The sequence below is a fragment of the Phascolarctos cinereus genome, unplaced genomic scaffold (genome assembly GCF_003287225.1).
Source record: "Phascolarctos cinereus isolate Bilbo 61053 unplaced genomic scaffold, phaCin_HiC Scaffold_5;HRSCAF=322, whole genome shotgun sequence".
Classification (NCBI taxonomy): Eukaryota; Metazoa; Chordata; class Mammalia; order Diprotodontia; family Phascolarctidae; genus Phascolarctos; species Phascolarctos cinereus.
The window spans coordinates 330,181,277-330,205,002 of record NW_027555958.1 but is presented as its reverse complement, the minus strand read 5'-3'; the positions used below and the strand labels follow the sequence as shown (position 1 = coordinate 330,205,002).

Here is a 23,726-nt window from a genome sequence, read left to right as displayed (position 1 = left end):
TGGGAGTTGTAGTCCATGGCTCAGCCTGCACGGACCCTCAAAGCAGGGAGACGGAACTACGACTCCCGGAAGGAATTGCGCTACGTAGCCGCTCGCTCTCTACAAATTCTCCCGCCCCCTTCGTCCCCAAACCAGGAAGTCAGGGGCTAACTTGGGCTGCCGTGAAGGAGGGGGTGTCGCGGACGGTGGAGATGGGGACCAGCGGGCGGAGTGGGCCATGGTCCGAGAAAGGAAGCGCGGAAAAAGCGGCTGAGAACAACGTCCCCTCGGCCTCGTGCCGCTACAGGTGCATCGAGTGCAACCAGGAGGCGACGGAACTGTACAGGGACTATAACCACGGGGTGCTAAAGATAACTATCTGCGTGAGTACCCTGCTCTGCGGGGCGCTGGAGATGGGGACTGGGGGGGGATAGCAGAGGGGGGCGGGGCGGGGCGCGCGAGGAGTTCTTAGGGAGGTGAGGCGTTGAATTGGGGTGGGGGATGGAAGAGAAGACCACCGCGTAGCTGAAGTAAAGGGGAGCTTTGTGGCCCAGGTAAAAAGTATGGCAAGAGGGGCGCCTTTTGTGTAGTGTTGTTTAGTGGGTAGGAAGACCTTGCCCCAGGTGTAATGAGCCGTGCACAACTGTGCCGAAGAACTACGTTTTTTATTCTGTTTTTTCTTTTTTTCTTTCTTTTTTTAGAGGTATCATTGCAAAGTGTCTAAAATGCCACTAAGACCTGGATTAGAATTCCTGCTTTTGACACTTGGTAGTCCTGTGACCCTGGGCAACCCTCTTCAGCTTTCTTGCACGTTGGTTTTCCCATCTGTACAGTGGGTGTGGGAATACCTGTAGGTACCAAACTCATTGGGTTATCTCGTGGGGTTCTGATGTGATTATGATACCCCCAGGGAAATAAATTGCCCCTCCCTTTTTTCTCCTTTAATCAGTCATTCAGTCAATAAACATTAAGTGCCTGCTGTGTGCCAGGCACTGTGCTAATCGCTGAAGATATAAAAAGAGGCAAAAGGCAGTCCCTGCTCTCAAGGAGTTTACAATCTAGTGGGGGATCGTTGAAGTCTTAAAATATGTATGTGTGTATATATGAATATGTTTGTGTATATATGTATGTGATATATGTGTGTTCATTTATATGTTTTCCTTTTAATCTTAACAGCCTTTACTCTTTGAGATCATAACTAGAGAAATTTAACTTTCAGCTCTCCATCCTTTTATCCCCAAATTTTGCCCTGCATAGTCTCCATAAGTCCACAGGGTCTCCCAGTAGAAAGATTGAGATGCTGCTGGAGTTATACAGGGTGTCCCAACAGCCATAGTACGGTTTTAAGCTTTACTTAAAAGAAAAGACTTTGTAGAGAGAGAAGAAGAAAAAAATCTAGCACTTTCCAATTGTTATTTGCAATTAGGCTTTACTTAAAACTCTACTATGACTTTTGGGACACCTTATATAAACTGCAATCTGGTAATGAAGTATTCTTTAAAATTTGGAGGTTCCTTTTGTGACATTTCTTCCTCTTCCATTAAGCAGGCATATAACACACATGTTATGCAAAACACTCTGTAGTTCCTGGGGAAACAATGATATGTCCTTGCTTTCAAAAAGCTTGATAGAATTTTTGTCTGTTTTTTTGTTTGTTTGTTTGTTTATGGTCTGGGCCTCTGACTTCATTGGTTTAACCAGCTCCCAGTGAGGAAACTCTTTACCAAGGCAGATCAGTTATTAGGCAGTTTACAGCATTGGACAGTTGCCTGGTTAAGTGACTTGCCAAGGGTGTGACACATACAACCAATATGTGTCGGTGGGGCAATTTGAACCTCAGTGGTTCTGACTCCCAGGCTGGCCCCCTGTATCCAGTATACCATGTTATATACAAGTTAGGCTTTAGTAAGTGCATAATTAGAGCTAGGTGGGGCAAATTAAGGAAGGTGTGTGAGTTGAGTCCACATTTGGACTTACATTTAGTCCCCCAGACAGCCTCTTATTTAAGAGAGAAAATTGAGGTGAAAGTAGCCTCTTAAAATTCGTATAAGCAGGTTTTTAACTCCTAATTTTTTGCCATCCTGATCTTTTAGAGTAGGGATCATTTCATTTTATATATTCTTAATTCCCAGCATAGTGCTTACCACTAAATGGGCATTGTTGCTTGTTTTTTGATTCAGTAGGGGAAGAAATATGTAGATAAATTCTGTTCCTAACTGAATGAGTTCAACTGGCTTAATTAAACAGTTTATCTGAAAAATGAGCACAGGCAGAAAAGACTTTGTAGGGGGAAAAAAACCCTAGTACATTTTATTTGTTATCTGTAATTAATTACTAATAATATTAGAGTCTATGCTTATAGATCTTTGGCATTATACTTGTGACATCAAAAATCTTTTTACATCCTTCAAAAACAGTGTTTTCTGCTAACTTTTTGAGCTCTGCAGAGAGCACACTTTTAACCAGTTTGTAATGTAATTCTATTCAGTATATTATGCATCTAATTTTTGTATAGGGTTATTCCCCCATGAGGTAAAGCATATGATGAACTCTTAGCATGCTAACGGCAAACAGTGTAGCAAAAGTTAAGGCATGTTGGAGGTGTTCCACTATCTATTGTCCTATATCTCTCCTGTCCTTCTTGATTGACTAAACTCCTTAAGAAAGCCACCAAAGATTAGTGCTTCCACTTCCCACTCCTCTCACTTCTAAACCCTAGGCAGTCTGGCTTCCAACCTCATCACTCAGCTGAAACTGCTCTCTTCAAAATCAACAATAACCTCTTAATTGCTAAATGTAATAGCCTTTTCTTAATCCTCATTAGTCTTGATTTCTCTGCATCCTTTGACACTAGCAATCACCCTTATTTCCTACATGCTGTCTCCTGGTTTTTGTGACACTTCCTTCATATTTCTTCTGCCTGTCTGACCATTCTTTCACTGGACTTTGATCTAGGTCACAGCCATTACCCAGGTGTATTTCCTTAGGGTCTTCCTTGGGCCCTTTCTCCATACCAAAAGTTCTCACAGTATGGTCTGAGGACCCCTGGGGGTCCCTAAGACCTTTCAGAGGGTCTTTGAGGTCAAAACTATTTTCATAATAATATTAAGACATTTACATGTATAATATGGTAAACATACGACTATTTAAAAATTTTTTATGTATGTGTGTATATATATATTATATATATATGTATACACACACACACACACACACATACACACACACACACACACAGTCACACATAACAGCTTTGGGAAGAATTCACAGTAATTTTTAAGAGTGTAAAAGGCTCCTCAGACCAGAAAATTTGAGAACTGCCTTTCCATACTATCAAAAATAATCAAATGAGATAACATATATAGCATTTTGCAAAACTTAAAGCATTATATAATACTAGTTATTATTATCTCACTTCGTGATTTCATCAGCCTTCATGGATTCAGTAATCATCTTAGTGCAGATGATTCCCATATTTATATATCCTGACTTCATCTCACCTAAGCTCATCTCCCCTCACCTCTTGGATTTCTCAAAACTCTATGGCCTTTTGACATCTCACACTCAACATGTTCGAAATAAAACTCACTATCTTTCCTGCAAAGTGCTTTACTCTTTTGAAGTCTCCATTACTATCCAAGACACCACCATCCTCCCAGTTACTCAGGCTCACAATCTCAGTGCCATCTTCAACTCCCCACCTGCTCTCATCCTGCATATCTAATCCATTGTCAAGTCTTGTCATTTCTACCTTCACAACATCTCTCTTTTATGTCCCCTTCTTTCCACTCACACAGTCACCACCCTGACACAGGCTGTTATCCCCGCTCTCCTGGACTAATACAATAGTTTTCTGGTTGGTCTCTGCTTCAGGTGTTTTCACCACATTAATTCACCCCTCCATTCAGCTGTCAAAGTGACTTCTTTACTCAGAAAATTCTAGTGGCTCCCTGTTAGCTCCAGGAGAAAAAACATAAAATTCCATTTGGCTTTTAAAGCCCTTAGCAATCTGGCCCATTTCTACCTTTCCAGTCTTCTTACACTTTACTGTCCTCCACATACTCTTCAGTCTCCTAGCACTGGCCTTTTTGCTGCTTCTCAGAAATTCTACATCATTTTACTGGCAGGCCCCCATGCCTAAAATGCTCTCTCCCTTTTGTCTCTGCCTCCTAGCTTCCCTGACTTCCTTGAAGATTCAGTTCAAATTCTAAGCCACTACAGAAAGACTGGTCTCCTTCCTCCCTTCCCCCACTTCCCAAGTGTCTTCCCTGAGATTCTCTTCCACTTCCACTGTATATACCAAGTAGGTGAAAATTTTGCATGTTGAATTCGAGTTCCTTGAGGGCAGGGACTATATTTTTGCCTTTCTTTGTATCCTCATTATTTAGCACAGTGCTTAGCACATAAGCACTAATGCTTCTTGACTGACTGTTGACTAATATTCACTATCCAGGGGAAGTACTATTGCTTAGAAGACACATTTTGATTACACTAAACTATGTAAAGTATGTAAAGAGTACATGGCCAATTAGATTTATTTAAATTCTGACATGGAAGCCTGAAATGCTTTTAGTTATCTTACTTCCCACAAAGTGCTTGTTAAGTTGGAGTGGGCAGGGGTGGGAGAATCAGTGGAACTCATGTTTTAGAATGAGGCCGATCTAAATAAAATAGGGTCAGAAGCAGCCTAGTAATTACAGGAAATAAGTGGTACATGACTTATTTTCCATAGTCTTTCTACCAACTTTATTTCATTCCCTCTGTACCACTTCTTATCCACATCACCTCTCAGTATACTCATCTTGTCTCTCTTGACTAAGGAGCCTGGCTGCTGCTGAACCAGCTTATCTTTTTGCATGTTTTCCTGATTTCCTCCCCTAGCTGTATGTAGCCTACTTGTATATTTAGAAGAAAATCCCTGACATTCTAATCAATTTAATGTATAAGGTGAAGTTTGGCTTCTTATAGAGCTAAAGTTAAAGATTTAGAATGATGAGACCAAAGGAAGCTGGAATTAGTGGAAAGAGGAGAGTGGCTTCAAAAGAACCAGGATTTGAACACTTTTTCCTGACTCTGACTTTATCAGCTATGCCACTCTGCCTTTTAGACTACCTGTCCTCCTGACTCCTAGTGTAGTGTTTTGTCTATTATACCATGCTACCTTTATAGCTAGGTTATTGCAGAGGTAAAATTAAAGTGAAAATACATCTGCCTTCATTTATTCAGTTGGGAACTTTAACTTCTTGTTGCTTTTCATTTTTTTCTCCAGTAAAACAACTTTTTTGTTAGAGTCTGTTCTGATGTTTTTAGACTTAGAGGGTCAGATATTAAATGCTTCAATTAATTTTACCCTTCTGGCTCTATGATTTTAATTAAAAATCCATTAAATTACTTGTACTTCCAGTCTACTTGCAAATTCATCACTTCTTCACCTGTCAGTACTTCTTTCCGAAACTTCAGTAGCATTCTCTTAAGATTTTCACATTGTTGCTTCAACTGTATATGGAGTTGTTCATTATCTGTGTAATTTCATTACTATTGAAATGAGCAAAATATAAATTTTCCAGTGAAATTGGTCACTTCAGTAAATTAGGATTCTTTCTAAACTGCTGTTCCAAATTCTGTCTCCCTTTTATAGGAGTCCCCCAAAGCCACTATTTAGCCATGGAAGCCTGGAGTCTGTCCTGAAAAATCCAAGTTCTCTCTTTTATTACACATAATTCCTCAAATCCCTCTAGAGCAGCCAAGAATCTTCACCCAGGCCCTGCACTCATAGTCATCTTTCCAAAGTTCCATATTGCTAGAAAGAGAACAAGGCTTTCCCTTCCTCTCCCCCTATCCTGACAGGCCTATGACTGTTGGAACTGTACCAGGGACTTCTTTGCCCATCCAACTGTAGGTATGAAAATCTCTTAACACAGGACTGGAATTCTGAAATCCCTAAATCAAGGAACATCTACTTTAAGGTGGGTTCCTAGTGGCTTTCAGGAAACACTTTGTTGATGAAACCAGTAAGTCATAATATCTTCACTTCATTTGGTATTAAAATAATTAGTTAACAGTGGCTTTGCCCCAAGCTCCTGCCCAATATTTCCATGGATCTGTAATTTCACTGACATCGGTATTCCCTTCAAGAATGTAGTTCATTCCATCAAGTCGTCCTCAACCTGTTCAACTCTCACCATGTTAGTCTTCCATAGGGGGTCCACCCAACTTGCTGAGTACCTTCCTCTATGCCTGTTGCCATTGCATAGATAACTAATTACTTTGTTATCACTCATTCTCATGCAAAAATGACCCACCTTTTACCATGTTACACTGCTTGTCTTGTGAAATTCTTCACTGATAGTATATTGAAATCTTCACATTCTCCATTGCCCTTTGGGTGATCTGCAGTTTTAGTGTTTCAGAGACAAGTATTCTTTAACTCATAGCCACATAGTATATCACCAGAAAAATATCATTGTTAAAAAGATTAACATTCATTTCAAGAAGAAATTTGAGGTTATTAAAAGCTTTGCAAAATTTCCTGTTCTCTTTATGTGCAATTCTGGACCAGTTTATTGTCTACATTGTCAGTCCAGGACATGTGTACTGATGTATTAGTTCTATGAATTTGTTCATCTAGGTGTAGATGTGGATAATAGGTCTTCATTCTTTTGCCTATTCCTATGTAGATGGATAGTGGTGCCAAACTCTTTTGAGTAATTATGAATCTCATTTAGGAAGCACTGAAATATTCTAGGACTTGATACAGTCAGGACAGCATTATCCTCAAACAGCTAATGGAAGACTTCAGAATATGTAGGGGTCCTCTTCAATCTTGGCTGTGCTCTGTAGCTCCCACAGGACAGAAGCAAATGACTTTAAACATGTATGTCCCTGTTTTATGCCTGATTTGGTATTATTAATCAGAGGGTTGTCCCAAAAAAGCTTTTTTGTTGATCTGTCAAGAAATCTTGTATAATTTAAAAATATGCATAGCAGACTCAGGGAAGTCTTTAAGGCAGCTTTTACTCTCCCAAATCAAGTGTTTTTTTAACACCAACAGAAAGTGCAATGTTATTTTGTATCTCTACACTTTCAGTCAATTGTGTGATGATACAAGTGAGGTCTGCTGTAGAATATTATCTGTGAAAGTCTGCCCCCTTCTCTCTCCTCTTTTCTTTCTGTGCTCTGTCTTTGTGACCTCATCAGCTTCCATAGGTTTAATTATGATCTTTTTGTAGAAGACTCCCAGATTTTTATAATCAGCCGTAATCCCTCCTGAGCTACAATTCAACCTCACCAACTGCCTGTTGGACATTTTAAACTGGACATTCTCACAGGCACCTCAAACTGCAAAATAGAACTCATTGTCTTTGCACTAAAACCCACTCTTTTCCAGAACTTCCCTTTCTTTTGGGTACCATCATCATTCCAGTCACCTCAGCTACTCACTCTCCCTCATCCTATATATCCAGTCAGTTGCTAAATCTTGTCAGTTTTTCCTCAACAACTTCTCTCATATCTCTCCCCTTCTCTCTGCTCAGATTAGTTCAGGCCCTCATCATTTCTCACCTGGAAAATTATTGCAGTAGCCTTTTAATGTGTGCCTGTGCCTCAGGTCTTTCCTCTCTCCAATTTATTGTGTGCATAGCTGCTAAACGGATAGGCCTAAATCACAAGGCTGACATATCACTACTCTATTCTGTAAACTCCTGTGGTCTCTGTGACCTCTAGAATCACATACAGACCCTCTGTTTGGCATTTCGTGCCTTACAGACTGGGTCCACCCTGCCTCTCCAGGTTTATCAGCCATTACTCCCCTTCATGCACTTTCTGGTCTAACTATACTGACCTCCTCATACTCACCTCTGTGCCTTTACATAACTTGTCCCCCATGCCAGGAATTCATTTCCTCTTTACTGTCCATAGAATCCCTAGTTTCCTTCAAAGCTCAGCTCAAGTGCCATCTTCTACTCCACAACTTTTCTTGATCCCCTCTACCTGTTAGTGTTCCCTTCACCCCAAAAACTACTTTATATTTATTTTGCATATACATAAATTTGTATGTGCTCTTGAGTAGAATGTAACCTTTTTGAGGTCAGGGACCACTTGATTTTTGTCTTTCTATCCCCAGTACCCAGTGCCTGACACATAGAAGAAATAATAAATAAGCATTTATTACACACTATCTTCCTTAAGGATGCGCCTTCATGTTTATATAAATTATTCTTAGGAGGATTTTGTAAAGATGGTGAAGTAGGTATATGGGCTAGTGGTTATTAATATTTTCTTAGTCACCTTTTTATTTAGTGGTAATAAGGTCCATTTTTTTTTTTCCAAAACTTTTGGTATCTTCCTTTCTTTCATTTATCTTGAGAATCCAGACTTTAACACCCTTAAAATTGTGTTACCTCCAGATCACACCAACTCTGTGTATACTTGATCTGATCCTACATTCTTTCCCATATTTGTTTTCTTCAGTACCATCCTACCTTCTCATGCTGGTGGGGAAAAGAGTTTTTGTCATAGAAACCTAAATAGATCTTTTCCCTTTTTTGTCTCTTTATTGTCATCCTTCCAGTTCTGTTTTTAAAACAACCCAAGAATGATGAGTGTATGGACTTATTTTCCCTACATTGTTTCTTGTGTTATGAAGTGCTACTCCTCAGTCTCCTGTTCTATTCCTCTGTAAGATTCTACAAATGCTCTGTGTTATCTTTCTCCTTGGTAAGAGTGGCAGAATCATTTGATCTGAGCATTGGAGTGCCCTCAAGGGCCATCTGTGCTGAGCATACCTGAACAAGAATCCTCCCTCCAGCACCTCTGAAAAGTGGTCATTTGGCTTTTACTTGAAGACTTCCACTTCTTGAGTGATCCGTTCTACTTCTGAATAGCTGTAATTGTTAGGAAAGTATTTCTTGCATCGTATCTACATTTGACTCTTTTCAGCTTTTACCCATCAATCCTAGAGTTCTGCCTTGAAAGAATAAAGAAGTATAATCCTTCTTTGAAAGAACAGCCCTTTAGTTACTTGAAGGTGGCCATCCTGTCCTCCTATCTTCATGTCTTGTCCAAGTTTTATTTCCCCAGTTCCTTCAACCAGTCCTTGTATGGCATGAACTTGAGACCCTTCACCATCATGGTTATTCTTCTCTGGATACTTAGCCTATCAGTGTCCTTCCTAAAAGGTGACACCCAGAACTAAACACAATATTACAAATGTTTTCTGACTAGTGAAGAAGATAATAGAACTGCAACCTACTTAATATTCTGTGCCCTTCTTAATGAAGCATAAATTTAAATGGCTAAGAGTTTCTAGATTGTTTTGGTTTTGGGGAAATTGATTTACTTCCTCAGGAGATAGTGATAGTCTGTGTCCCAGTCTGTTCTTTTATCCATTTCCCATTTAACAGCCTCAGTTACTTGTTTCATTTGGACTGGTTGGGCTTGCCTCAGTTGAAAACGATACCTTTCTTCTAATTGGATACTAATGTTGTTCTTTCTTCCACTGAATCAGTGAGCTTAATCATACATAGGTAGTTGATTCCCACATTATTAACCACTCTGCTCTTACCTGTTGAAAAACAATACATTTTAGGTTTTGTGATATTTATTGGTGTTCACATTTAATGTCTACTGTTTCCTTGAAGAAAATAATGATATATTAGTGAAGCGTATGTACATTCTGCAAAACTTAGCCTCTCTTCATATCTTACTCCCTGAACCATGTTTTCCAAAACATTTTTTTGCCATTTTCCCCCAACCCCATCTTAACATTGAAGCCACTGAGTATTACAGTATATACTGAATAATACAGAGAGCCTTATCAAAATTTTTTGGTAGGATTTCTACACTTCCTCATCCTCTACAACATTTGGCTCCAATGGTGGTCTTTTTTCCAAAAGCTAATATGAACACTGTAATATACAATGACCAGGTATCCTGTGGATCCTTGGAAAGGATGCTTTTTGAATCATGATAAAATCAATTCCACAAATTCTATTAATAATTTGCCTAGTTTATGAAGAGAACTTGTGAGCCATCACCCCACTTAACTACAACTAACTTCCTTTTGTCTTCTGGTTTCATTTTATAGCAAGAATTTTAAAACTGATATTATTTAGTTCCTCCAGTAATCTATAGACATGGTAACTACAGTGAGGCAGTGTAATGGACAGTGCTAGGCTTGGAGTCAGAAAGATCTGAATTCCAATCCTACTTTAAACACTTAGCTGTGTGATCCTGGGAAAGTCAGCTAACCTCCCTTGGTCTCAGTTTCCTCATCTTTAAAAAAAAAATTGGGATAATAGTAACTCTTCCCTCCCATTGTTGTGAGAATCAAATGTGATCATAGTTGCAGTGCACTTAGCACACAGTGCCTGGCACACAGTAGTCATATCAATGCTAGCTGCTATAATTATTAATAAATGAATTAAGACATATAGTGCTTTGCAAACTTTAAAGCACTATGTAAATGCTAGTTATAAATTGAACAAGGACCTCAGCATTAGGAGGTCAACAATAAACTAATGTTTTTAGACACTAAAAATTGATTCTGGCCACCTTCTTCTGCTTTTCTGCCACTCTCTCACCATCACTGACAAAGTAGAAGGTTGAATAAACCTTGAGAGCTATAGTGGTTCTCACAGGCTTTATGTCAGCAGAGCTCAAATTCTTTCAGGTTCTACCAAGATGAGAAGAATTGAGATACAGTCCCAATAATGTGTGATTTCTGAGGACCAGCCTATCCAAAGATAAAGAAAGTCATCCTTGGGACACCAGATACTTGGTAGTTAATTCTTTATTTTGACAACTCATGAAACTATGTCCAATGTCAGCCTTTAAATACAATTTTACATATAGCTCTTTGCACTTGAGGTTAAAATATTGATAGTTCTGACCTTGAAGGCTATGTAATTTAGAACAAACTTTGGGACTATATATGTATTTAATCAAAATTAGTGAAAATATCAGTGTAACCTTATTTTCCAGCACCAGATATTTTTACATCTGTAAGATTTCATAATGTGCATTTACTGTTGTACTGAGAAATCAGCGAGTGAGACCCAGACGTGATTTAAGATGTGGACTTTATTAGCGTGCGGCTGCAAGGGGTATGCACATCCAAATCAAGCAGCCCCCATCAGGGGTCGAGCTAGGGTTTATATAGAAAAGAGCATGGGAAAGAAATGAGAGGAACACTGATGAGGTAATCCAAAGATGCAGGTGTCTTTGGGGGCTATGGATAGGAAACTACAGGGAGTATACAGGACAGGGAGGGGGATGGATCTTTGAAGTCTGGCAAGAGGAAGAGTTCTTGGGCTGGTCAAGGACACCCCTCTCCCTCTGTCTTGACATGAGAATGCTCTGCAACAAAGGAAAGCTTTCTCACAACACAGGAACTTACTGAGGAATTGGGAGGCTTCCAGAGACATGATCTGAGGGCTGGGGCCTGAGCAGCCCAGCTCTGTGTAGCTGTACCAGGGAGAGAGATAAGGGTCATGCTGAGGCCCATGCATGAATAACTGCTAGGCACAGTGTCCTTGGGCTGGGGAATGGTTGTTAGAGACAGTGTTTCTGAGACTAGGGAGAAATTGGGGCACAAGTACAAGCACAAGCACCCGAGCACCCCATTATTATGGGTCAGAGATCACACAAAGCAGACCAGGTGTCCTGGTCTCTGGTATAAACATAATTATCTAAAGCAATTATATTGCAAGCTTTCTTATCCATTTGCGTTGGAGGTACGGGCTATGCTGAGCTATGCAAGGGTACATTTCACTGTTGTTTAGATTTAGGAGGAAAGAGGTCTGGGACAAGATTAAGCGCCAACTTTTGCTTTCCATGGCTTAAAGGGCCCTACTACCTAAATGGCAAAATAATGTTCTGCATTACATTACTCGTTCTGACATAATCTTATCTTGAAATATTTCAGAAGTCTTGCCAGAAGCCTGTGGACAAGTACATCGAGTATGATCCTGTAATCATCCTGATCAATGCCATTTTATGCAAAGCACAGGCCTACAGGCATATCCTTTTTAATACTAAGATAAATGTAAGTTGTATATTTTTCTCATTTTTACATCATTTGAAAACTATGTTAAATGTCTAGGAGGCTGATAAATTAACAGCAGTATTTACACTGTTTACAGGTTTCACTATTCTGTACCTAGTTGCTTTTGAGTGAATGTGGGTATAGAAAAGCACCCTTCTGCCATTTAATCTTGGAAGTCTTCATAAAGGGAAGTAGGCTTTCAGAGGTTCATTTAATTTATTGAATTGAAATCTGTTTAACAATTTAGATCAGCAAATACTGCATAAATAGTAGGGCAGTAACAGAGTTGTTTGCTCAAAATTAGGATATCTTAGTGGTTTAAAATGACAATAGAGATATAGTCCATGATTTGTGGGCGTCTGACCGCATCTTCTCAGCAAGCTTAGGCCTGAACCCTTCTGCCTGTAGAAATCTTTAAGGTCAGAAAGATTTTAATGTGTAGACAAGGCACACGTAATGTACATGTCAAAAAGTTCAGCTCAAATTTCCTAGTATTTTCTGTTTTTGTAGCTGCTCTAATCTTTGGAATTTTCCAATTGATTTGTAGTTTGTCTTTGTCACTTTATAACACACAATCTAGATTAGGACTAGAATCAGTTTTATTAGGAATTTCACAGTTGGTAAAAATGGCTTTATATTGCCTTTGTTTTCTTGCTTCTCCTCCACCACTGCAAGTCACTATTTTGTGCTTTCTTCTTTCAAAAGGAACTAAAGAAGAACTTGCAAATAATATAATTGATTAGTGAAATGGTTTAAAGAATAAATGCAAATGGATTGTTAATTTGACAATCCTAAGTTTAAAGAGCTATTAAGTGGGAACTTCCTTAGCAAAAATAAATACTATGCAGTATTTTTTGCCTTATTAATATTAAGTACATTTGGGCTGTTTCTTTACCTGACTTAAGTGCCAGGTGTTTTTGGTTATCAGATCCATGGGAAGCTCTGCATATTTTGTTTGCTTTGTGAAGCATATCTGAGGTGGTTGCAGCTGCAAGATTCAAGCCAGCACACTGACCCTGATGACTTAATAAGATATGCCAAAGAATGGGATTTCTATAGAATGTTTACAATAGCTTCTTTAGGTAAGAAGTCATTCTTCATATTCCTACTAAAGTATGAATCTTCATTAAAACCTCAGAGTGGCTTGATCAGTTAAATTCAACCAAAAATGTCTACTCGGTTCACTATGCTAGACAGTAAGAAGTCAAAAAGAAAACTATCTCTGCCCTCAAGGAGTTTACGTTCTAGTGGAAGATACAATCTGAACACAAAATAAAGGAATTTAAGAAGGGAGAGAATGCTAGCAACAAGGGGACTTTTCTTGAGATAGGGCACCTTTGCTGACCCTTGAACAAAGTTAAGGATGCTGAAGGGAAAAGGTGAGAAAGAGATGTCAGGCCTGACAAATGGCCAGTATAAAGGCACAGAGATGGGAGATGGGCTGCTGAGTTCAGAATGAAGTGGTCAGATGAACTGGAATGGAGAGGCTAAGATGAAATTCTGAAGTCTGCCACTCATCTGCTCTATGATTTTGATTAAATCACTTCAGCTTTTTTATTCTTTTTGCTTTTTCATATGAAATGGGAAAAAATCATTCTTCATCAAATCGGATGGCTTTTAGGAAATGTTTTGGAGTACCATATAAATGCCATTGTAATATCATCTCATTAATTCAGTATATCTTATTAATTCAGTGACCAATTATCCAACTTGAAGGAACTGGATAAATAAGCTAAACAGGTTTGCAGTATGTTTAAATATATGCTTATCACATTTGTCCTACATCTGCTAGGCTTGTAACATTCAACTATTCAATTTGGCCAGTGGGAGGATTCTTCCCAGGCATTCTCTTTGAATGCTGTTGTCTTAATAAATGATATTTATGTAGCACTTACTTTAAGATGTGCAAAGCATTTCACATCATCTCATTTGAGCCCTATAAGAGAGGTTTTATGGGTTATATTACCTCTGTTTTGCAGATGAGAAAACAGACTTGTAGAGGTTAAATAACCTTCTCAGAGTCACAAACTTAATGTCAGGGACAGGATCTGAACCCAAGTGTTCCTTATTCCAAGTTCGGAACAGTATCACCACACCAAAGTAGGGATATTCTACCAGTTGGGCATGAATTATTTTAATAGATGGATAGAGTATAATATTTAAAAGAATAATTGCCATCTGTAGAAGATATATAAAAACTCACCTCTGCAGTGGCCTAGTAAAACTGTTTGGCCAGTGGTTAGTAACCTTTCTGACCTTTGGCCATGAATCTTGACCATTTCATAGCTAAATACACCTAAAGAGCCAGGCAGTCTAAATTACAGAGGACAGAGATACAGAAATCCCAGCTGAGAACTGACTAATCCATCACCCCAGAGATGAGAGACTCTACCTTCTGTTTTACCACTTGAGTAAAATGTGTGTGTAAATGTAGATAGGGCAGCTAAGTGGCACAATAGATGGAGCATCGGGCCTGGAGTTAGAAAGACTCATCTTCTTGAGTTCAGTTTGGCCTCAGACACTTACCAGCTGGGTGACCCTGGGCAAGTCACCTAACACTGTTTGCCTCAGTTCCTCATCTGTGAAATGAGCTGGAAAAGGAAATGGCAAACTACTCCAGTATCTTTGCTAAGAAAGCTCCAAATGGGATCATGAAGAATTGGATATGACTAAATAATAAATGTAGTTATAAATAGAGATAACATATATCTTTTTGAGTTTCTCATAAATGCTTTGGGGATTTGAAGGGAAATCTGCTTGTTTATTTCAATATTGAGACCTAAACAAATGTTAACAAACCAAGGATATCCCAGTCCCTTGTTTACTGAGGCTAGATAATGATGTTAATGCTAGCAGCTAACATTTATATAGGGCTTCAAGGTTTGCACAGCATTTTACATATATTTTCTCATTTTATTCTTACAACCCTGTTCGGCAGATGCTATTATTAGTCTTATTTTGCAGATGAGACTTAAAACAGCTTATCAGTGATGTCAGTTCCAGTAATTGCCTTATGCATTTTTGGGTATAACTACCATTATTTTAAAATAACTGATGATAGTCTTTCTAGCGACAAACATCCTAGCTCTCAGCATTTTTTTTCCTCAAGTATCAAAAGTTAAGCAGAGTAAACTAATTCTAGAATGGGAAACCTTTAAACTCCTGTAGGATCATTTATTCTGTATTATTCATGTTGAGAGTTAAGTATATACTATTTTCTAGTTGTTGAATTGTTTAATGTGTGTAGAGGCCAGGAGAATGCCTTATCCTGCTTTTGTATCCTCCACAACACTTAGCATAGTGCTGTGCATGTAGTAGCAACCAGGTCCATTGATTGAATTTAGGAATAAAGTGTCCCATCCAATTCAAGAAAAACTATAATACCAAACTCACAATGGATGCTTTGTAAGTATTGATTAATAATGACATAGACACTCATTTATATTTTTATTCCAAAGGAAAACTGTCGAAGAATATCCCTCTACTTTTTAAAATAATGAGAGAGCCTATTATAAATTTCAGATACTGTATTTTCTTTAAAGCCCTTTGTACTTGTCACTGGAAAACTTAAAATGCTCAGTATGGCTGAAGCATCAAGTCACAAATTTTCTGTTGGAGGCCTTGATTTTTCTTAGAAGAGGGAAAAGCAGAGCTTTTCAGTCCTACTAATACCACATTGGATATGTATTTGTGCCTCATTTTCAAGGAATTCCTGGTAGGGTATTAATATTATGTCTCATCTTTCTTGTGAAGGATCATAGATTCGTAGTACATTAGAGTTGGAAGGAAAAGGATCCTTCTATCCAATCTTTTCTTTTTATAGGTGAGAAAAGTGAGGCAACCTTATTTTACATACTTTATAAATAAGGACAGTGGAGGCTCAAATTTTGCCTAATTGAGAATGGATCTAAAGCTGACTTCTTTTTTTTTTTTTAATTTTTTTTCAACTAACAAGCATATTAAAATTAATCCTTCCCCTGCCCCTCCATTCCCATTGAGAAGTGAATGAGTGGATGAATGAATGAAGCTTACTTATTCATAGCTGCAGAATCCAGCAGAATAGCTTTCCATGTTAGCCGTGTCTGAAAATGTAGGTTAGAACCAGTTTCGAAACCTTAAGTCTTTATTAAAAGGGACCCAGGAGTCGTCCTATCCAAGAATACCTTCAGATAGCCTTCACTGCAGATAGTCATCTAGTGTCTTTCATTGGAATTGTTTAGGCCAGGGATTTCATAATAAAAAGATAAAATGAAGAAAAAAAATCATCAGAAGGCATATACAGTCAAATTCCTTCCATTTGCTATCTTTGGAATAAGTCCCCTAGTTCTGAATTTAGACCTCTTGTCCTCTATTCTATCCTTTCTTCCTTTTTAAGATACACATCAGTAATTGGCAGACTTTTCGGAGATTCTGTAGATTACATCTAGATACTGAAGAAATAGGAACTGAAAATCTAAGAAAGAAAAAATTTCAAATACTCATTGAATCTATCTGTCTTGTTGACAGTTGTTGTTTTTGAATTGTAGATGAATTGTCTCACTGCTATAAGTAGGGAAACACATGAATCAAGTTGAATTTAATTGTGTTTCAGAAGTTGTAGTATCACAGCTTGACTAACAAAAGCCAGAGGTCCAAAAAAAGAGAGAAATTTCTCGTGGAATCTACTGATCAGTTTTTGAAATTCGGGTTTACTTGTTTTTAGGTGGGGTTTGGTTTTGATGTGATGATTCATACTTTCCATTTTCATTTCCTCTATAGAACAAATGGCTTTCTTTATGGGAATTTTTGCTGGTTTGTGGCTAATCCAACCCACAACAATGAGAAGAAAGTGCAACTTCATTTTGCTTCTGAAAGCACTACTATTGTCCAGCTATGGGAAACTCCTGCTGATTCCAGCTGTAATTTGGGAACATGACTACACTCCTCTGTGTCTCAAACTCATAAAAGTATTTGTGCTTACATCAAATTCTCAGGCAATAAGAGGTATATTTATATTTTAATTCCCGTTTGTCAATTTCCTTTATATATTTGGCATAGAAATAATTTAATCCCATGTATGTGGGGCAGAGCATATCATTTTAAGATCATAATGAATGCTGGGGTCCTTCATAGAATAATACCCCCACCATACATCTGTGCAGTGCAGTACAGTTTTCAAAGCCTTTTTACCTGTCTGCATGAATAGTACGATGACATTATTAGCTAGGCAAAGTAAGTGGTATTATCCCCATTTTATTAATGAAGAAACAAAGATTCAGAGACATTAAATGACTTGCTCTTGGCCACACAGCTAGTAAGTGGAGGAATTAGGACAAATTCCCTTGCATTTCTTGAACTTTTTCTTATACAAACCTAAATCAAGTAAGAGAAATCAAAAGTTACTCTTTTAGGAAGTGCTGATTTGAACCTGGTACCTGTTTATCCATATGATAATCCTTCTCGGTCTTTCTGCTGTCTTTAGTACTATTTGTGTTACCTTTCACCTTTATGTTATTTCTAATATTAACACCCTTTGGGGTTTCCTATAGTTTGGTTCTTGTCATGGGAGGTAAGGAGACAGTATTATCACTTATAGTGACAATTTTTGTACTTAATCTTGTGATACTGGTAACAGTAGAAAGGGATGCAGAGGTATGGGAGAAGATAGCAGCAATGGTAAATGTAGTCCAATGCAGATTCCATAGAACAAATACATTAAAAAAAAACTTTAAGCCTACAGAATATTGTTACCATGTAAATAATCTAAATATCACCAGTTTGTGAACTTTGTAAACACTGAGTGATTTTTCATTTCTTTTGCAGTGACCTTAAACATCAGTCGCAAGCTTTCATTGTTGGCCATCCTGAGTGGGTTAGTATTAGAAAGTAGTGTGGTCTGCTTCTTCCAAAGGATGGGATGGGATGTAGAAAGTGATTGTTCCATCTATAAAACTTAAAATTTCTCTTGAAGAGAAAGAAGAAAAACCTTTATGATTATGACTTTCAGGAAACTGTCTTAGATGTGGACATGAATTCTTTTTTTTTGTGAAAAATTAACCAAATAAAGGAACATGCACTAGCAAAGTAATTGGGTACACGGTGCCACTTTTTCTGAAATACTGGTTATATTTCAATATTTAATTAAATGGTTGTTTGTTTGTGTCTAAGACTTTGTACCTAGTTCTGCTGTATTCTCTATACTGATCTCCTGCCTGGATCATTCCCCTCTCCTTGTTTTGCTCTTCTTCCTGAGCCATACAGCATTTCTGGAAAAAGTTACAGAAATGTTCTAAACCCAGGATACATTCATGCTATGTAGGTTTAACAGAGCCCTCACTACTGTTTAACTAGCCTTTATTTTTTTATTGATGGTTGTTCCAAAACATCTTTTCTGCTCAAACTGCCAGTTCTGTCTCCACTCCCTACTTAAATCAGATGAACTAGTCTTCCACTTTTTTATTGGGAAGATACAAATCATGAATTGCTAGAGTCATAGCTCCACAGGCTCATAGAATTTCATTTAGTGGAAACTTCATAGGTCAGTTAGTGCAGCTTATACCTAAGCAGGAATTCTCCCTTTACAATATTCCTGAAGAGAGGTCATCTAGTCTCTACTTCAAGTTCTCCAGTGAACACACTACCTACCAACATATTCTATTCCATTTTATACTGTTCCGTTTAGGAAGTTTAGAGAGAGCTGAAATCTGGCTCTTTTTCCCTACACTCTTTTTTCTTCCATTCTCAAAGGTGTTCTCACACCTCTACCTTTCCAGGGCCTCCGTCTTTCCTTCCATTTCTCAACCTGTCCCCTCCACCTCCTGAAAGACTTTATTAAATTATCCTTTGTTCTTTATAGCATTTTCATTCTCTGCATTGCTACTGAATTGGAATTCCACGAACAGTTCTCTCCTACCTTGAGAGAAACTTGTCTCTGCCGCCCACCTTCTGTCCACTATTGTATCTTTCCTTCTTTCCACTAACAGACTTCTAGCAGTATATACGTGTATACTACTATTTGCTGCATTTTCCTTGTCACCACTTGCCTGATTTCACTCCACTTCAATCTGGCTTCCACTCTACCACTTTATTAAAAATATTCTCTTGAAAGTCATTAACAACCAAATTGGTTACCAAATTCAGTGTTCTTTTCTCCATCTTAATTCTTTTTTTGTTTGTTTTTCTCTGCAGCTTTTGACATTTGCCTAACTTTGAGTTCCCTTCTAATTGTTATCTTCCTCTCTGACCACTGCTTACTTCTTTCTGATATTCCCTAAATGTAGATATTCTCCCAGGTTTTTATCTTTCTTTCTAGTCTGTCTCTCTTGTAAATGTCCTTTACTTTCATGGTTTCAGTTACTTCTGTGTGAATGATTTGCAAATCTAGCCTCAGTTTCTCCTTCAGGCTCCATTTTTGTATCTCTGGCTGACAGATTTTTTACTTGGGTAGCACCCCTCACTATAAGCCCAAGGTGTCTGCCAAATTCATCATTTTCCCCATTCCTCCCCAAAACACCTTCTAAAGGAATTCCCCCTCCTGCTTCCCTCTTGTTATCAGTGGCAGCAACAGTGAGGCACAGAACCTCAGTTTTCTTGGATTTCACCTTTGCTCCTCTCATGCCATCAGTTACCATTCTCTATCACACCTTCCCTTTGCAGTTTGTCTTAAAATGGCTCATTTCTTTCAGTTCTAACTATCAGCTGTCTTAATTCAGGGCCTTAATTATCATGCCAGACTATTTTAATAGTCTCCCAACTAATGAGATCCTTGCCTCAGGGTCTGTTCCCTCCAATCCAGCTTGCATATTGCTGGCAAATTAATTCTTCCTGAAGCACTGCCTTGATCTCATCACTCTCTCCTGCTCCAGATCCTTCATTGATTCCCCATTACTCGTGGAAGAAATCCCTAAACTTTTCCTGAACTTCTGACTTTCTCTCAGTGTTAGGGTCATTATCCCCATTGTGTCCAAGTTTACTGTTCTAATTTTCTCTCCCTATTTCTCAACTCGCACCTCCCATTTCCAGACACAGACTGATCTCATTGACCCCTGGATACTTACTGTACTCGGCCATTTTCCATTCTTCCTATTGGCGTCTTTTTCCTTCTTGTCTACCTAGTTAAATCTTACCATCCTTTAAGACCAAGTTCAAATTCTTTCTACTTGAAGCTTTCTCTCCAACTAAGTGATCTCTTCTTCCACTAAACTTAGCATTCGTTGTGTGTGAAACTCATGTAATAAGATTAAGTTGTCTCATGACAAACATGATACTATTTTTGTATTTATTTAACTTTTTTGTTTGTTTTTTCATTCATATATGTTTTATTTTCATCAGCATTTTGTCTTGTACTTTGTATCTCTCATAGGACCTCACACATAATTGGCTTAGAGTAAAACACAATCTTAAAGGCTCTCCTGGGGGAGAGAGGAGGGCAACCCAGAGTAGGAATTGGGAAGGTTCATGCTTCACTGCTCAGGCAGGGAATAAGGATTATTAAGTGCTTATAATGTGCCAAGCACTAGGCTAAGTGCTGGGGATATACATATATAAGCAAAGAGAAAAAGGAGTTAACATTCAAATGGTGGAAGACTACATATAAAAAGGAGCTGAAACACTAGGGGATACCCATCCAAATCCATAGGTGAATGAAATTTGACCCAGACTTATCCCCAAAATGGCAGCCCCAGAACCAACTCACCAGTGGAAGGGGGCCAACACGGCAGAAGGACATCATGGGGTAAGAAGGCCTAGGCAATGAGGGAAATCCCAAAAAGACAGCTGAGTTAGAAATACATCTCTACAAGCACCTGGCCACCACTTCCTACTGTGCCCTTCTCACTCCCCCCAAATAAACATGATCAAGTCAACTCTGTCATTGTCCCTAGATATGCTGTGTTCATCTACTTTCCTATAGCTCCACTCATGATCCTCGTAATTTTCCAAACCAAATTACCCCTCCCTGGTCACCATCCCACCCATGCGTTTCCTCCTACTGCAGTGAAAGCTGCTTAAGGGCAGGAGTTGTCTTTGCTTTTATATATGTCTCCCTAGCACTTAGTTCAGTGTTGGGCACATACTAAGTGCTTAATAAGTGTTTTCTCATTTGTTCATGCATCTTTTCGTTCTTTTGTCAAAACAACAAAACAATGAAAATAAAGCAATATATATTCGACAAAGGTGTTCGCAGAGGATATTCTGTACAAAGAGAAGTGGGATCCACTCTGGAATTTCTCCAGGATCTCGTATTTGAAAATGGCATTGTGTTGATTGCATATAGAGGCTTCTCAATGAGAAGACAACTAGTCAGGAGAGATTAGCCTAACATTATAGACAGGAAAAACAAATGAAATAAAAATGCTTATTGTCCAGATTGTGACATGTAGTTGGAGAGGCAATCCATTGAGTTAGTATATGTGTCCAGGACAAGCACTGAAAACACAGACTGAGAGGGATCCAGAATTGAGTAAGGATGAAAAGAATAGGCTGGATTATATTTAGGAAATTAGTATTTTGTGTTTTTAAAAGTTCATTGTTACATTTTGACACCACAGACACTTCCCAACACCCTAAATGACCAAACTTACTAAATACATTCCCCCAAAGTTATCAATCATTAACAGAGAGTACTAATGTTTGTTTTATTTGACCAGTTGTGTGATCTCTCCTTATTGACCTCATTGTAGTCATTTTGTTTATTGTTCTTTAAGCTCTGCTTTCTTCATTCTATATCACTTCATAGCATTTTCTCTTTTCATACATCAAGATCAGTGATTTTGTTATGGAAACTCCCTACACCAATACAACCCATTTATTACTTAGTTGATAAGTCATGGTTACTAGGTGTTAGGTGCAGGATTTGAACTCAACTCTTTGTGACTCTGAGTCCCACTAACTACCACCCACTAGGCCACATTTGTCTCAGAGACAAGTTTTCCCATGTGTCTGAATTCTTGATATTCATCATTATATGGCACAATAATATTTTGTTATGTGCATAAATAATTTATTCATTCACCAACTGTTCAGTGCTTTCAAAATCTTATTTTTACTGTTATCTTTTTTTTAATCTTTCCCTTACCCCTTGAGACATCCCCTGTAACAAAAATTTTAAAATAAAGTGCAAAGAAGCAGTTCAGCAAAACTGCATCCAAAGTGTCTAACAGTATATGCAATATTTTATATCTATAGCCCCACCTCCCCACTCCCATGAAAAGAGGAATAAGGTATTCAGAATGCTTTCCATTTATCCCAAGCTTCCTGTGACACATCCACATTTTTAACTTCCCATAGTCTCTTAGTGATACTGCAAATTCTAGGACTCCATGAACATCAAGGGATTGATGTTACAGATGACCCCAAGTGCAATGGACAGAGACTTAACAGGTATAAGTAGGATATGCTACTGTATATTACTACCATTGATGACTTGCCTGTAAGAGGTGGTATAAAAGGAGCTGGGCTGGTCATATTGTGAGAGTATGGGATACAGGGGTGGGGAACCTGCAACCTCGAGGCCACATGTGGCCTTTAGGTCCTTGGGTGTGGTCTTTTGACTGAGTCTAAGTTTTACAGAACAAATCCTTTTATAAAGGGGATTTGTTCTGTGAAGTTTGGATTCAAAGGGCCACACTTGAGGACCCAGAGAGCCACATGTGGCCTTGAAGCCGCAGGTTCCCCACCCCGGTCCAATGAATAGCCTGACAGCTTCACTGGTGACCACAAAATATAAAAGGACCTAGAGGAAAGCCTGTACAAGATTGGGTAGATACTCCAGAGAACATTCATGGGAAGGCATATACAAGAATCATAGGATGAGAAAGTATGAATGGGTCATGGCTGTGATAGGTGATAGCCATATTGATGAGAGCATACATCATTAGAGGTCTGACGTATCAGAATGTCCTACTTGAGCATTCGCTTTATCACCCACATTGTTATTTTGCTGCACTTTCTCTAATACAAATTGCAGCATCAGAAGAAAAAAAACCCTGTGAGATAAAAGCCAAAATATCCATCACCATATATGCTAATGGAGAAGAAATTAGGAAACATGTTCTAGAAGAAATGATAGCAATTGTGATAATACACACACATAAGCTGTTTCTGCAAAAAAAAAAAACCTGAGAGCTATAAACTGCAGGTTATACCCCCTTTCCTCCAAATAAGTACAAAAAATTCATAATTCACAGATAAAAGATTACCTTTCATTTCTGATGTTTTTATTGGTCAGTTTGAATTATTTGTTAAAAATCCTATTACCGGTGCAGCTACATGGCGAAGTGGATAGAGCTCTGGGCTTGGAGTCACGAGGACCTGAGTTCAAATCCGGTCCCAGACCCTTGACATCTAGCTGTGTGACCTTAGGCAAGTCACTTAACCCCAACTGCCTCACCAAAAAGCAAAAAAAAAAAATAATTCTATTACTGACCTTACTATCCTCCAGGAAAGAAAGTAGTACTTTGTTTGGAATAATGGGTTTCAAAATCTTGTCAGAGTTTAAATGTAACTGAAATTTGGGGGTCTTCTAATTTAATTATTTTTCCCTGTCACTGGGTTATCCTGTAAAAGTGGCTGAGGTGTCAAAGTACAAACAGATGTCTTACACCATAAGACTTATGAGCTGTTGTTGATGGAAAGCTCTCAGGATTGAAATAGCCACATTTTGTTTCTGCTGAGTGGGGATTGCATCTTCCAGAAAAAACTCACCTGGTGGCTCCCCTCTTACCAG

At 38.5% G+C, this 23,726-nt stretch overlaps 1 protein-coding gene across 1 annotated transcript; it reads left to right on the top strand.

Annotated features, from left to right (window-relative positions):
• Positions 1 to 110: 110 nt before the first annotated feature.
• On the top strand, positions 111 to 18,089 carry ARV1 (ARV1 fatty acid homeostasis modulator). Its single transcript, XM_021000450.2, has 5 exons — positions 111 to 362; positions 11,903 to 12,022; positions 12,951 to 13,104; positions 16,781 to 17,005; positions 17,825 to 18,089. The coding sequence occupies exons 1-5, from the start codon at positions 192 to 194 to the stop codon at positions 17,956 to 17,958; spliced, it is 804 nt and encodes a 267-aa protein (XP_020856109.2). The 5' UTR covers positions 111 to 191; the 3' UTR covers positions 17,959 to 18,089.
• Positions 18,090 to 23,726: the final 5,637 nt, after the last annotated feature.

What these genes read in the sequence shown, in the direction of transcription:
- ARV1 (XM_021000450.2), top strand. Translation starts at nt 192, where the DNA reads ATGGGGACCAGCGGGCGGAGTGGGCCATGGTCCGAGAAAGGAAGCGCG. An exon ending in TTTTTAATACTAAGATAAAT is followed by an intron (nt 12,023 to 12,950) that starts GTAAGTTGTATA and finishes TTTGGTTATCAG; the next exon opens with ATCCATGGGAAGCTCTGCAT. An exon ending in AAATTCTCAGGCAATAAGAG is followed by an intron (nt 17,006 to 17,824) that starts GTATATTTATAT and finishes TTTCTTTTGCAG; the next exon opens with TGACCTTAAACATCAGTCGC.